Source organism: Heteronotia binoei, chromosome 2 (assembly GCF_032191835.1).
Source record: "Heteronotia binoei isolate CCM8104 ecotype False Entrance Well chromosome 2, APGP_CSIRO_Hbin_v1, whole genome shotgun sequence".
NCBI classification, from domain to species: Eukaryota; Metazoa; Chordata; class Lepidosauria; order Squamata; family Gekkonidae; genus Heteronotia; species Heteronotia binoei.
Window position 1 is genome coordinate 60,496,585 of NC_083224.1, and position 15,131 is coordinate 60,511,715.

Genomic DNA, 15,131 nt, shown 5'->3' on the forward strand with positions numbered 1-15,131 from the left:
GGATGTCACATGGGGATGCTCTAGTATTTGGGTTTTGAGGCTAAAAAAATGATATTGGCCAAATACCAGAGCATCCCCGGCACCCAAGGATGTTGTGCAATGTCACCACCCACCCTGGAATGCTCACCAAAGTCTCCTGCTCCAGTGAAGCTAAGACCTGGCAACCCTATGCTAGACAAGTCTGAGAAGAAAAACTGCTCAGGAGTTGAGAATTACCTAAGAATTCTCAGAGCAGGAACTGAAACAGCTTTCGGTAGAGGCTTTTCCTTTCCACAATACACTCCAAAAGCATGCTAAATAAGCAAATAGATACCAGAAAGCAGAAATACATACCCGCTTCTCCATTTCAAGCATACTTGAGCGGTCAGAGGTTTTTTCTTGCTTCTGCTATTGAAATGAAAAAGGATAGTTTAAAAAATTATACAAACACTATAGTTACTTCTGAAGCTCATATGCCCTAGACTTGTAATACAAACTTCAGCAGCTTGAAAAACATTATCACCTTGTATCCTTCTTTGGCTTAAATTAGATATCTGTCCACACCTACAGGCATAATGCAAAGGGCCCAAAAATAACATGCTACAGTGAAGAACTCCTGCGGTTGGGGTGGGGGAACTCTTGTCCTTAAGAGCAGTAAACTTTGTTGTAATTTCTGGGCCTCTTCCATGAACTCCAAGGTGAACTCATTGCTTTGGACATTGCTGAAACAGTTTCCAAGATGCTGGGTGTGTGTGTGTCTTATCACCAGACTACTGAAGCAACATGGTATATGGGGTGTGAAGGCTGAAGATTAAGGGGTTCATGAAGAGGGCTTGGCAATTCATAAGTAACATTGGAGAAGTCTTGGGAGAAAAAAAGAGAGCTTTACAATACTGTTTCTAAATTACTAAACTCATTCTGAAGCACATGTTGGGGAGGCTATCTATTTCTAATTAAAGTTATTTCAAAAGAAAATCCACGTATTTGTTAAGAAATAGTGAAATCTTATTGCACCAAGTACTTCTGGTTTCTTTAAAATTATTTTTTTCTGGTAAGCAACAATAATCCTTCTCAGGTGCCAAGAACTCCCTATCATAAAGGGCTAAACAAAACTGCAGTCTAATTTCATGCATTCTCATTATTATAGTAGTTCTCACATTTTCTTACCTGGGCTATTTTGTCCAATTTTGATTTGATGTCAGCAAGCTCCATCTGGGCATCTTGTAGTTTTGACTTCAATTTTTGATTTTCAGATAGGGCACTTTCATAGAGCTGAATGGCAAAAAGACAACTGGAAGTCACCCTCAGTATCAGATTTCATCTTTTGAAAGAGCAATGGTAGTATAATGGCTGTGATCTTCCAATCTGCCACTGTGACCCAAACTGCTGACAAACAGATCACTTTAGCTGCTGGCCAATCAATATTACTGGGAATTATTTTAAGGAGAGAGGGTAAAAACAAATCAAAAGCACAGAAAGTCAACCATACATGAAATTCTGCACCTCTTGTGCTTTAATAAAATGGTTTTCAAACCGTGTTCTGAGAAATTTGAAGCATTTCAGAAACATATCAGGGACAAATTTATCTAATGTTTATTACCAACACTGTAGATCTTCCCTACAATTCATAGCCTTATGGGAGTGCTATTCCACTCCAGGGGATACCCTTTCAGTCCCTGTGGGATGAAGGGCAAAGCCAAATAGCACAGCTTAGACAAACTCACAGACCAAGGTGTCCATGAGAAGAAGAAGAAGAGAAATACAGATTTATACCCTGCCCTTCTCTCTGAATCAGAGACTCAGAGCAGCTTACAATCTCCTTTACCTCCTTCCCCTACAACAGATACCCTATTGTGAAAGGGCTCTCACAGCAGCTGCCCTTTCAAGGACAACCCCTGCCAGATCTTTGGCTAACCCAAGGCCATTCCAGCAGGTGCAAGTGGAGGAGTGGCGAATCAAACCTGGTTCTCCCAGATAAGAGCCCATGTACTTAACCACTACACCAAACTGGCTCTCTCATGAGACACAATGAGAGGTTCATATTAGGACTTTTTTTGTAGGAAAAGCCCAGCAGGAGCTCATTTGCACATTAGATCACACCCCCTGATGTCACCATTGTTTCACACAGGGCTTTTTTGTAGCAGGAACTCATTTGCATATTAGGCCACACTCCTAACACCAAGTCAACTGAAGATGCGTTCCTGGGCATTCCTGCTCAAAAAAAAGCCCTGGTTCATTTCAACCTGACAGAATCTAATTTGAAGTGATACTCAGCAGACCATGCAGGTAACTCCTTTCTGCCTTTCAACTACTATCTTTAAATGTTTGAAATTACTTTGCTTAGCACATGGCCTACAGATAGAACCAAGTCCGTCACTACTTTCACCTTGTAATTTCACCAACATTTCTATCTGATCTTTTGATCAAATTATGCACAAAGCTGAAAAGTTTTCCAGATATCCATAAATTAAATTCAGGTTTAGAGTACAACATAATTACATTCCATTATTCCCACCATCAATGGTGGCTCAAGGAGGCTTACATATTTAATTATCTGAGTAGGGAACAGAATAGAAAAAGTTTGAGTCCAGCAGCACCTTTAAGACCAACAAGGTATAAATTTTTGTGTGCATACATACTTCTTCAGATACCATGCACATAAGAGCTTATACCTTGAATAAAAGTCTGTTGGTCTTAAAGATGCCACTGGACTCAAACTTTGTTCTGGTGCTTCAGATCAACATGGCTACCCAACAGAGTAGAAGAAAGTTACCTATTGTAAGCTATCCACAACAAAGTCATGGAAAATACACAGGATGGGTGGATTAATGCACCAAACTTAGATTTCTAATTTGCTGCTAAGTTATTAAGGATGGCTGCAGAATATCAAGTTCTATGACTTACATCCACTTCTGTGACTTACTTTTTTATAGTCCCTGCTACTGTCATCCTCTGTTCTGCTGCTGAGGGCAGCCAGGCGATTCTCCCTCCTGGTGTAGGCAGTGCTGCGGCCTGAGGGCCGATCACCATAGCTATCGCTGGTGCCAGCACTTGAACTTGCAGTGTCCAACCTAGAAATAGATGGAATACCAGAACACACTATAAAAAAGCAACTTCATTCAGTCTCATGACATTGCATTTCTCCAGACAGATTTCCCCTCCTAAAATGCGGGATTATTATGGCAGACACCCTACCATATGCAATGAATAACACTGAATAACATTCTTCACTAGAAGCATTCCTCTCCATGAAGTTAGAAAGGAAAGATGTGGGAAAGAAATTCTGCATTCATATCAACAAAATGTTTGTCTTCTTTTCCATCACAGTTAATATAAATTTGATTTGGGGAAAAAAAGGACTTCAGATCATAGTACCATGGAGTGCTTTTGAAACATTATTAGAAGGCCTGGTTCTAACTTGATCAGGAGTAAATATTTTTCATTCATAATTGGCAAACAGCATATTAAAATATATACTTTAATAAAAAGTTTGCTGAAAATCTTACCTGGAAAGTCTTTCATGCTGTAAGAGAGAAACAACAGAAAACAGAATTAATGACTTAAACTGATACCAATGTTAACAATGCCAACTGTTGAGCTGCAGACATGGAAGTCTCACAGTTAGGGAAGTAACTGACTGCACCATGAATTCAACTGCTCAGAATTGCTGGACCTGGTCAACAGTGTTGCTGAATCACTACAAATAAACTGTAAAATATTCAAGATGCCTTTGTTTATAAATAAGGTCACTATTCTCAGATACTTATGACATCTGGGTTACATTATGGTGCCCTTGATTATATCCTTTACTAAAGAAGTGTAAACCTAAACTACTTGGAAAGTCTGATGTTTGTGTGCAACATGTGAAACCATTCTGCAAATTACACACATCGCTAATTAAGGCCATCTTTTGAGTATGATTCCTCCAACATTCTCAAACACAGTATATACCTCCACACTCAAACTTCATGCAACTAGTAGAAGAAAATATTACAGCCATGAATGCCATTGTTCATTTAATGATCTAACATGCAATGATCAAAGCTCACTGCAGAAGCCTGTGCCTTCAAGAAACTGGGCGCAGCAGCAATAGAAACAATGGAAACAGCAACTGACATTTATTTCTGTCCCCAGTGATCTGCATTGTTATAGGGTTCCAAGATGGTCAGTAACCTGCTTAAGAATGATTCTGTGCCTTGACTGAAATATCCAGCCATATCTATATTGTCATGAGTAGGGAAGGGCACAAATCACATTTTTGTGGTTCAGTTCATGCTTTGGTTTGCAAACTGAACCAGTTTGTATGGGTTTGTGACCCCTGCTTTCTGCTCCCCATCGCTTTTCACAGGGAACAGAAAACAGGGATTTAAATGGCTAGGGGCTGAACCCAAAAAAGCTTCTTTAAACAGTTGAGCTGCCTAGAGCAAACTGCTCCATGCAGGGAGGGGCTACCCAGCCTTTAAACAGCTGAGCCAGGAAGCCCAGCCTTTAAACAGCTGAGCCAGGGAAGAGTTGTTTCCAGTATAAACACCTGAGCAGCTGCGAACAGCTCAATTGTTTAAACCCTGGCTTTTTTGTTCCCCGTGAACCCACAAACTTCCACAAACTGTCTTAAAACTTCATGGAGGTTTATGGCCAAGCTGCAGTTCATGAACCACGAACTGGCCAAAATTCATCATGAACAAAGGTTTGTGTGGTGGTTCGTGCCCATCCCTCGTCAAGAGCATACAAGGTCTTGGGTACCAGACCTGCATCAGATCAAAAGGTTATGGCTGCCAAAATAGCTGTGCAATCCTAAGAGTTATCCGCTTCTAAACCATTAGGATTGCACTGTAAATGTCCTTCTTTTGGAGTATATGTTGAAAACAGTTAATATTTTATACCTTGCTGCGATTACACTCCAGCTTTTTTAATGGTCAAATATCCCAAGCATAATTACACTGTTATCTGATACCATCAGAAGCTTACTTTTCTGGTTATCTGAATTCATTCTGCATATTTTTAAACCTACGGTTATTCTGGTGGATTTCAAACAAACATCGCAATTGGCTACATCCATCTGAAATCATGTCATCACTGCTTGTTTTGTCTTTAGAAAATGGGAAGGAAAGCTGAATTTTATTAGTTGACCTATTACACTGAGTCACCCCCAGTATTGCAATTTGCGTCAATGCTAGCAAAAACAGTTGATATGTTCCATCCTAATCATTTAAGCAAGCCTTTATGAAAAGCCTTAATTAAAAAGACAGATTTTCTTTGGTATACCTTTGGTATACCTTTGTGGACAGCCTTCAAGTAAAAAAGATCTAAGCTGAACACTGATCCTAAGATTTGGATCAACAGATCTTTACTGAATGCAACAGGACACTTATCTCCAAGACAGGATTTTTTTTAAAAAATCATTTTTGCTACAGCAACTCTTGCCCAAGGTTTCTCTATAACAGTTAAACAAAAAGGGCAGACCAAATCAGATCTGTCAGGTTCAAGAACACTTTACCCCTACTGGCTTTCAGGATCAAATCATTCCATTTGATCAGTATTTCTAATACTTCCATTGTTATTATAAAGCTTGGGTTAAAATTCATTCCAGTGTATTACATAATCACATGTTAATCCTTTTTCAATGACATTTCTGAATACAATGTCAAATTTATGATAATTCACTTAATTTTAAGATTAGTAGGTATTACAGTTTAAATATTTATAGAATCATAGAGTTGGAAGGGCTCTCCAGGGTCATCTAGTCCAACCCCCTGCATAAAGCAAGAAATTCACAAGTACTTCCGCCCTCCTCACACACCCAGTGTCTTTTGCACCAAGCCCAGAAGATGGGAAGGCAAGCAAGCAAGACAGACAGGCTATTCAGGCCTGGAGAAAAAATGCTGCCTGATCCCAAAGTGGCAAACAGCATTTCCCTGGGCATGTAAAAAGGTGAGAACTAAGCAATGATCCTTCCTGCCCTCCTTATGATCTGCCTAAATTCACAGAGTCAGCATTGCTGTCAGATGGCCATCTAACCCCCGTTTAAAAACCTCCAAATAAGAGAGCCTACAACTTCCTGAGGAAGCCTGTTCCACTGAGTAACTGCTCTAACCGTCAGGAAATTCTTCCTAATGTTTAGTTGGAAACTCTTTTGATTTAATTTCAACACACTGGTTCTCATCTGACCTTCTGGGGCAACAGAAAACAACTCTACAACATCCTCTATATGATAGCCCTTCAAGTATTTGAAGATGGTGATCATATTACCTCTCACCTCCTTCAACCTTTCGTCATGGGACTTGGTCTCCAGTCCCCTCACCATCTTTGTTGCCCTCCTCTGGACATGTTACAGCTTATCTATATCCTCCTTAAATTGTGGTACCCAAAACTGAACACAATACTCTAGGTAAGGTCTTAACAGAGCAGAGTAAAATGATACCTTCACTTCGTGTGATCTGGACACTAAACTTTTGTTGATATAGCCCCAAATTGCATTCGTCTTTTTAGCTACTGCATCACATTGCTGACTCATGTTCAGTATATGGTCTACTAAGACCTCTAGATCCTTTTTGTACATCCTACTGTCAAGACAAATCTTCCCCATCCTATAATAATGCATTGGATTTTTCCTACCTAATGCAGAATTTTACATTTATCCCTGTTAAAACTAATTGTATTTGTTTTAGCCCAGTTTTCCAGACTGTCAAGATCACCCTGTATTCCTGACTTCTACTGTATTTGCTACCCCTCACAATTTAGTATCATTTGCAAATCGAATATTGCACATGCAATCGATGAGTGTAGCTGTAGGTCCGCTTTGTGATTTTAATGTCTATGTACATAACAAATGTTTAGATTTTTAACTATAACTTATGAAATGTTGATTTTAATGCTTAATTTTAGATTTTATGTTAGTTTTATATGTTGTAAGCCGCCCTGAGCCACCTAGTGGGAAGGGCGGGATATAAATCTTAGATAAAAAAAAAAATCTAAGCATTCCTTCATCCAAATCATTGATAAAGATATTAAACAAAGCAGGTCCCAGGACAGATCCTTGAGGCACTCCACTTGTCACTCCTTTACAAGAGGATGAGGAAGCATTCGCAAGCACTCTTTGGGTGCAATCTGTCAACCAGTTATAGATCTACCTGACAGTAATAGGATCCAAACCACATTTTACCAATTTGTCAACAGGAATAATATTATGTGGAACCTTATCAAAAGACTTACTGAAATAAAGATAAACTATAACTACTGCATTCCCCTGATCCAGCAAGGTGTAGTGGGACATTTTAATAATGGAGAAAATCACAGCACAACTTTCCTTGTCTGACATTTACCCCAAGGTCACATATTTTGAAGAAGAAGAAGATGATATTGGATTTATATCCCGCCCTCCACTCCGAAGAGTCTTAGAGCGGCTCACAATCTCCTTTATCTTCCTCCCCCACAACAGACACCCTGTGAGGTGGGTGGGCCTGGAGAGGGCTCTCACAGCAGCTGCCCTTTCAAGGACAACCTCTGCCAGAGCTATGGCTGACTCAAGGCCATGCTAGCAGCTGCAAGTGGAGGAGTGGGGAATCAAACCCGGTTCTCCCAGATAAGAGTCCGCACACTTAACCACTACACCAAACTGGCTTCCGTTTCTGGAATATACTGAATCCAAAAACATCTTACCTATTAACACAACTTACTTTCAGTTTCTCTCACTATAATTCTTTCTAACTTATGCTATCCCCTCTTTCTCTTTTTGTTTAAATATTCCCTTTTGTTTGGCTTGGGATGGAGCAAGGCATTATTAGCTTAAGAGTAAAAAATTCTAACCCAGTTATCAATTTATCCTTAATAAGATATTTATTTATTGATTGATTGGCAAACTGGACGTTATCTTAAATGCTAAATAAGATATTCTACAATTATATATACCATAGTAATTTATGCATAGTAGAATGTTGTTATATATGGAATTAATCTACTTGATACTATTTCATCCAACAAAGTTATGTACAACTTGGAATTTTTAAAATAAACTTATCATATGTATCCGCCTTACAGTGGTTGACCTCCTTTCTCCAAGATCGGGGACAAAGGGTGGTGATAGGGGAGGAGTCATCCCAGAGGCACTCACTCACATGTGGTGTGCCTCAGGGTGCGGTTCTCTCTCCGATGTTATTTAACATTTATATGCGCCCCCTTGCCCAGATTGTCAGGAGGTATGGACTGGGTTGTCACCAATACACAGACGTCACCCAGCTCTATCTACTGATAGGTGGCCAGTCTGACTGTACCCCAGAAAATCTGGACCTGGCTCTTCAAGCCGTAGCATCTTGGCTCAGGCTGAGTCGGCTGAAGTTGAATCCGACGAAGACGGAGGTTCTCTATCTGAGCCGGGGTGATCCAAGGGGAGGGGTCCAACTGCCGGCTCTTGACAGGGTGCCACTGATACCGGCCCCTAAGGTCAAGAGCTTGGGCATACTTGAGTCCTCCCTTACAATGGAGGCCCAGGTAGCAGCCACTTAGAGCCGCCTTTTTTCATCTCCGGCGGGTTCGGCAGTTGGCTCCTTTTCTGGAGCACAACGACTTAGCAATGGTGATCCATGCTACGGTCACCTCAAGAATAGATCACTGTAATGCTCTCTACATGGGGCTACCCTTGGCGCTGACTCAGAAATTACAGCTAGTGCAGAACGCTGCGGCACGGCTGTTAATGAGGCTCCCTCGATGGGAGCACATTCAGCCAATGCTGAAAGAGATGCACTGGCTACCTATTGTGTTCTGAGTCCATTTCAAGGTGTTGATATTGACCTTTAAAGCCCTTTATGGTCAAGGACCTGTTTATGGGGAAAGGACCGCCTTTCCCCATATATCCCCCAAAGAGCACTGCGTTCAGGGACAAAAAATTTGCTGTCCACCCCTGGACCAAAGGAGGCCAGGTTGCGTTTGACATGAGCCAGGAACTTCTCGGTGGCAGCACCAAAGTTATGGAATACTCTCCCGGAGGCCATAAGGGCCCTGCGGGACCTTCCTACATTCCACAGGGCCTGTAAGACCGAATTGTTTAGACAGGCTTTCAATGTTTAAACCAAGAGAAAGCTGCCACCTGACATCAGCTAGAGTTTCCGGTGACCAACCGTCTGAAAAACAGAACCGCCAACGTAGTAATGGTACAGCACCGTGAAATAGTTTTTAAATTTTAATTGTATTAATGTTTTGTAGATTTTATTGACTTATTGTTTTAAATCATGTAATGAATGTTGTGAGCCGCCCTGAGTCCGCTTGCGGAGAGGGCGGGATAAAAGTCCAATGTAAATAAATAAATAAATTAGTAACTTTTGGAGAAGGGGGGGGGGTGTTAATCTGACATGTCTTGTTCTTGGGAAACCCATACCTCTTAGTAATCACAGCCATCCTTTCTAAATGCTCAAGTACTGACTGTTTGAGTATTTTTTAAAAACTTTTCCAAGAATAGATGTCAAACTGACAGGTCAGTAGTTATGTTGTGGAACAATGCTAAGAAAGTCTTAAAACAGGTCATCTCTTTTTAAAAGAGACATGAGAGAGACAGAAAAAGTATAGACATACTAGAGATAAATACAGGCTATGCATCAGTTAATCTTATATTGCCATTTTACAAAAAGGTGACTATTTTGAAGCTAGACTTTGGTTAAGCACATCATGCATTCAAGTATGAAATCAAGAATCACTTCTAGCAAAATGAAAATATAATCTGCAATCTTCATAGCAACTGAATGAGACAGGATGCAAAGCAGGGATGTCAAACATGCAGCCCACAGCCCACATCCTGTCCATGCAGGGTTCCTATCTGGCATGCTTAGGGTTCCTGTCCATCCCTTGAGCAACTAACTGGTTCCTGCTTCTTTCTCCAGTTCTGCTACTGTTGTGTCGCAGCTTGCTTTGCCAGACTCTCTCAGTTGCACAGGAGAGACAGATAGGCAAGCCTCTGTTCTCTACATTAGCTGAGGTTCCTCTTCTCTTCCCCTCAGGGGGAGAGAGGGAACAAGCCATAGCTTGCTTCCTGGTCAGGCTGCCTCAATCATACAGGAGACAAAGGCAAGCCTTTCATCCCTTCCATTGGCTGAGGGTCTTCCCCTTCGTCCTCTTTGCTTGACTGCCTCAATTGCAGGGGAGAATACAAAGCACCTTTAAGACCAATACAGTTTTATTCAAAGTATGAGCTTTTGTGTGCTTTGTTACAGTTGTATTTTGTTGAGCTGGTGATGCTGTGTGTGTTTTGTTGGGCTCCTTATGCTGTGGCTCTCCTGGAAGAAACTGGGTTTGCCTCTCTTTTTTCATTGTATCCAATAAAATGAAAGTGTGAGCTTTTGTGTGCTTTGTTACAGTTGTGTGTATTTTGTTGAGCTGGTGATGCTGTGTGCGTTTTGTTGGGCTCATTATGCTGTGGCTCTCCTGGATGCAACTGGGTTTGCCTCTCTTTTTTCATTGTATCCAATGAAATGATCCAGTCTTTCTCAGCAGGAAAGCAATGTTTAGATTGATCCAGTCTTTTTCAGCAAGAAAGCAATGTTTAGATGAAGAATAACAACAAGCCAGTGAGGTGGATTAGGCTAAGAGTGTGCATCCAGACCAAGTTCATCCACCGTATTTCCTTTGCAGATGGGATTTTTAACCTAGGCTTCCCATAAAAGTCAGCTGATACTGACCACTCTCTGTTCTTGCACAGCCTCATACGAGTTGCAGTTATTTTTCTGGGAAGAACATGAAGAAATTTACGTACAAAAGCTTGCAATGCCTAGCCATTTCATGTTTTCCCCTGTGTCCTGAGCATGAGGTTTCTGTAATGAATGTTAAGACAGCAAAAGTAGGTTTTGATGCAATAATTCAGAGCAAGAGAGGTTGGTTACCAGAGACTGTTAAATAAACAAAATATTGCAAGAGTGCTAATGTTTAAAAGCATATTTTTATTTTTATTTTTTAAAAATTAATTTTGTTTGTTTGTGTCGTTTATATTTCTGTTACCTAGCATTACATTTTATGACATACATGGCTTGGCCCAACATCTCATTTATGTCAGATCTGGCCCTCATAACAAATGAGTTTGACACCCCTGATAAAGTCTTCCTGAGTATATTCTCATTGAAACTTTTTCTGTTTTGCAGGATTTCTGATGCAAACAACTATGAACATTCTACAGCAATGCATCCTCCCAGTTTGATTAATGCCAATGGTAAAAGAAAAATGAATACCAAGCCCAGCCCTACAACTAGAACATAATCAAATTATTAGAGCAAAGTGCAGACTCTTAACCAAACTTCTTGGAACTGTTTCACTAAAGTACTCATCTGAAGCCTTGTCAAATTCCACAAGTTAATAAGTTAACAATTTACAGGAAGTCATTTGACATTTCAAATGTTGTTCTTTGGAAAACTTAAAACTTCTACAATATTTGGAATCCTTGGATACATTTGTCTTGTTTTACTCCCACACAAACCAAGACTACATGATTAAGTTTATGAAAACTGAGGTTGGGACAAGAGTAAACTTCTTCAAGCAACTCTACTATAAATGGATTTAGAAAGAACAGCCAGTCTTTGACATTATGGCAGCTGTTGTTAATGACTACATTTTACATAAGCAGTTCCCATCATAAACAAAACTCATTTGACTACAGGCTTTTTAAAAAAAGAGTATTGGCAGAAATGGTACTTAATGATTGGCAAAAAAAGTACTTAAAACTGCTCCTCAGATGAGAAATTGAGTTCCCCTATTTTAAGGGAGGAGACTTATATTTAAATAAATCCAAAAAATATCAGCCAATATACATATAGTCCTCTGTAAGAACATTTTCAAAAGCAATCATGTTTTAAAGCACTTTGAGCAGAATATACAACACTCATATATGCACTGCATACTGTAAGAACATTTTAGAATCCAGGATCACATTTTTTCCGCAAGGTTCATAACACTATTTTCCAAAGACATTGCCTACCAACAAATGATCATGACAACTAAAATATTGCTTTATTGCACACTTGTATCCTTCACTGTGCTATTCCTAGGTTTTCTAAAGTTCAGTGATAAGAGTGCTGAAAGATTTCTACATGAAACTATCCTAGAGCTGTGAAAGAGGCATAATAGATTAACAGGGGTACATTTCATGAATTCAGTAGGTCAGTGGATAGGGATGGGCACAGACCCAAACACTGAGCCAAAGTCTGACCTGGACTTTGCCCAGTTTGGGGCTTGCAAGCTGAGAACTGGGGAAGGTGCCTTTGCCATACATTCACCCCAAGCTTTTCAGGAGGGCTTGGGATCACATTTGGCATGATGTGTGCCTGCCACTTCTGAGTAACATCGGCATGCTAGGGGCAGAGCTTGATGCCACCCAAACTGGTTCTGTTCCAGCAGGGTTTTGGCTTGGGTGGTTCAGTTCAGGGCTGCCAGGTTCACATGCCCTGGACCAAACCAGGATTTTCCATCTGTACTGATCCCTATCAGTGCATAGGAATGTTGGAAGTGGATCACTGGGAACAGCACAACACAAAAAGGCTAAAGTAGTAATTTCTGGGGCAGAAGATAAGGGCCCAACCAATGTGAAATGCCTTTTCCACATCCTGAAAGATGCAAAAGACTGTAGGAGGAACAAAGGAGGGCTCCAGATTACTGAGCCTAATCCTCCCAATAATCAATCTGTGAGGGGGACAATTAAGCCCAGATAAAGCTTTCACTGGGTTCAACTGCCTAATACCCATGGTTATCATGGGAACAGAGATATATATAAACTCTCCCTTCACATCCAAACCAACTGCTAAAGGGTAACAGAAATGGGCCCAAGATATTGTACATTCAGGACCAAATACCCTCACCCACCACTGGAATAACTTCAGAGGTGAAAAGGCTTCAGTCACTGGTTTTCCGCAAAGTGACAGCAAGCAAGTCCCAGAAAGCCAGTGGTTCATAGTGATTGGAGTATTGCACCAGGAGTATGAAGCCCTGGGGTTAAATCTCCCCTAATCTTGAAGCTCAGGGTGGGTACCTGGAATAGTCACCCAGTCTCACAGGGTTGTTGTGAGAATAAAATGGAGGATGGGACATATCTACATGCCATCCTGAACTCCTTAGCAGAATGACAAGAGAGGAGAAATATGGCAGAACCAACACCAGCTGAGCTGTGACTGCCTTCTGTTCACAAGCTCCCCGCCATGAGGTCTGGACTAATGCCTGTTTTCTCTCTTTTGCTAGCCGAGATATTGTTTCTACATCATCAGTGCTCACCCACCCTACCCTCCCTGTTGTTAAGACACCATGGACATAGACAATCTGTTTGCCAAACATTGGGAGCCTCATGACTATTGGGGGATGCCTTCTTTAAAAGATTCTAATACGGAACATAATGAACTGGTGACAGTTGTGTTTATGAACCTTAGTGCCTGGCTGATGGGGTACTACCACATATAGGAAAAAGCCACCCCCACTATAACCAATAGCAGATAACTAGGAACTCCTGTTGTGTCTCTAGGATGGAGAACAACAGCATGACCAAAACAGAGGAAGCAGTTTAAACAGCAACTACTGCTGCCAACCCACAGAAGAGTATTAAAATGAGATTCCAGGGGGAAGTTGGCTTGGCTGACCCAACTGTGAACCTGTGACAGCAGATGGGGGAAACCAGCAGAAAGGGGCAAATAAAACAGTTGCTACATGTTTTTCATTTCACTCTGCTCACTCCATTTCTGTTTTTAATAAAGAGAATAAAAGCTAGGGATTGGAAATTGCTTTGTAAAGCTGGACAACAAAAGGCTTGTAAGGAGCCAGGAACAACATGCAGTTTTGACTGTAGGTATGTGTAGGATTATGGAATATTGGGAGTCCAGCTTATAAAAAGTCAAAGCTTCAACAGACAGCATAAGTGCATTTAAAACTGTGTACCTTAAAGTTTTTATGTCAACTGTGAAAGGTGGAGCCAGAGCTAAGCAGCCAAGCTTTCTTGCCAATGAAGAAACTGGCTTAATTTGCTTCAGATGCTTTTTTCTATGGCCAGCACTTGATCCCCCCCCTCTCCCGAAAATGGATAAGGAAAAGAAATTGAATATTTACATGTTTTCTCAAAAAAGTTTTGAAAGCAGTTATGCTTTGCTCTGTCCAATTGGCAGCACTCAAAAAGACAAAGCTATTTGGGGGGATGTTTCAGTGGAATGTATTTTGCTACATTCTCCATGGCATTCTCCATTTTAATGTGCTAAATAGGGATGGGCACAGTCCAGCAAAAAACAAAACAAAACCCAGTGCATGGAGTTCTGTGTGGTTCACGGACTATCCCCCCTCCCCCAGATCGGACCATGGCTCCTTTGGTCTGTTCATCCACTTCCAGTTCACTTCCAGGTGAACTGAAAATGGGTGACGTCACCACTTGGCCTCTTTGTAAGAGAAGAGAGATGGGGACTCAGCACATCAGAGGGAGGTGAAGAAGAGGGTAGATGGGTGAGGAGTACAGGGTGGGAGGCAACACATGCCTAACACAATCAGAGATGGAACCCACTGCTCATGTTCTGCTCACAAGAACTCGTGGGCATTCCATGAAATTACTGAGCAGTCAGGTTAAAACGGATAAAAGGAAGTACTTCTTCACCCAAAGGGTGATTAACTTGTGGAATTCACTGCCACAGGAGGTGGTGGCAGCTACAAGCATAGCCAGCTTCAAGAGGGGATTGGATAAAAATATGGAGCAGAGGTCCATCAGTGGCTATTGGCCACAGTGTGTGTGTGTATATATTATTTATTTGCCACTGTGTGACACAGAGTGTTGGACTGTATGGGCCATTTTCCTGATCCAACATGGCTTCTCTTATGTTCTTAAGTTGCATCTTGACCTGCTGCTCATCAAGAAGATACAACAAATAAGAAAAGAGGAAATTGGGGGAAGGGGGAGCTGAATGGGCAGGTGGAGGGAGTAAGTGGGAGACACTGCCAGCATCATCCTAATTTATTTACTGATTTGAAGAAATCTTTTCCTTGCACAAATGGCTTTTGCAAAGCTGGGCAGTGCACAATGTCATGAGAACGTGACACACAAGTGAACTTCACAGAAAACATAAAGGCAGAGAGAAGAAGCAACAAAACACTCAAAAGAATTGTTTCCAACTGAGATCCTGCTGAGATGCCACTTGGTGCAAAAGCCAACAAGCAGGGCC

General features: G+C 41.1%; 1 protein-coding gene across 15 annotated transcripts in view; it reads right to left on the reverse strand.

Moving 5' to 3' along the window:
- Positions 1–15,131, reverse strand: part of PPP1R12B (protein phosphatase 1 regulatory subunit 12B) — a 158,774-nt gene that overhangs the window by 24,118 nt on the left and 119,525 nt on the right. For 13 of the 15 annotated variants that reach the window (XM_060231148.1, XM_060231140.1, XM_060231142.1 and 10 more), the window contains 4 exons: positions 3,486–3,502; positions 2,903–3,050; positions 1,147–1,251; positions 334–387 (listed from right to left, as the gene is read on the reverse strand). In XM_060231148.1, coding sequence (XP_060087131.1) covers positions 334–387; positions 1,147–1,251; positions 2,903–3,050; positions 3,486–3,502 — 324 coding nt within the window. The remainder of the gene's footprint in view (positions 1–333; positions 388–1,146; positions 1,252–2,902; positions 3,051–3,485; positions 3,503–15,131) is intronic. The other 2 variants (XM_060231141.1, XM_060231138.1) reach the window with 1 other exon arrangement.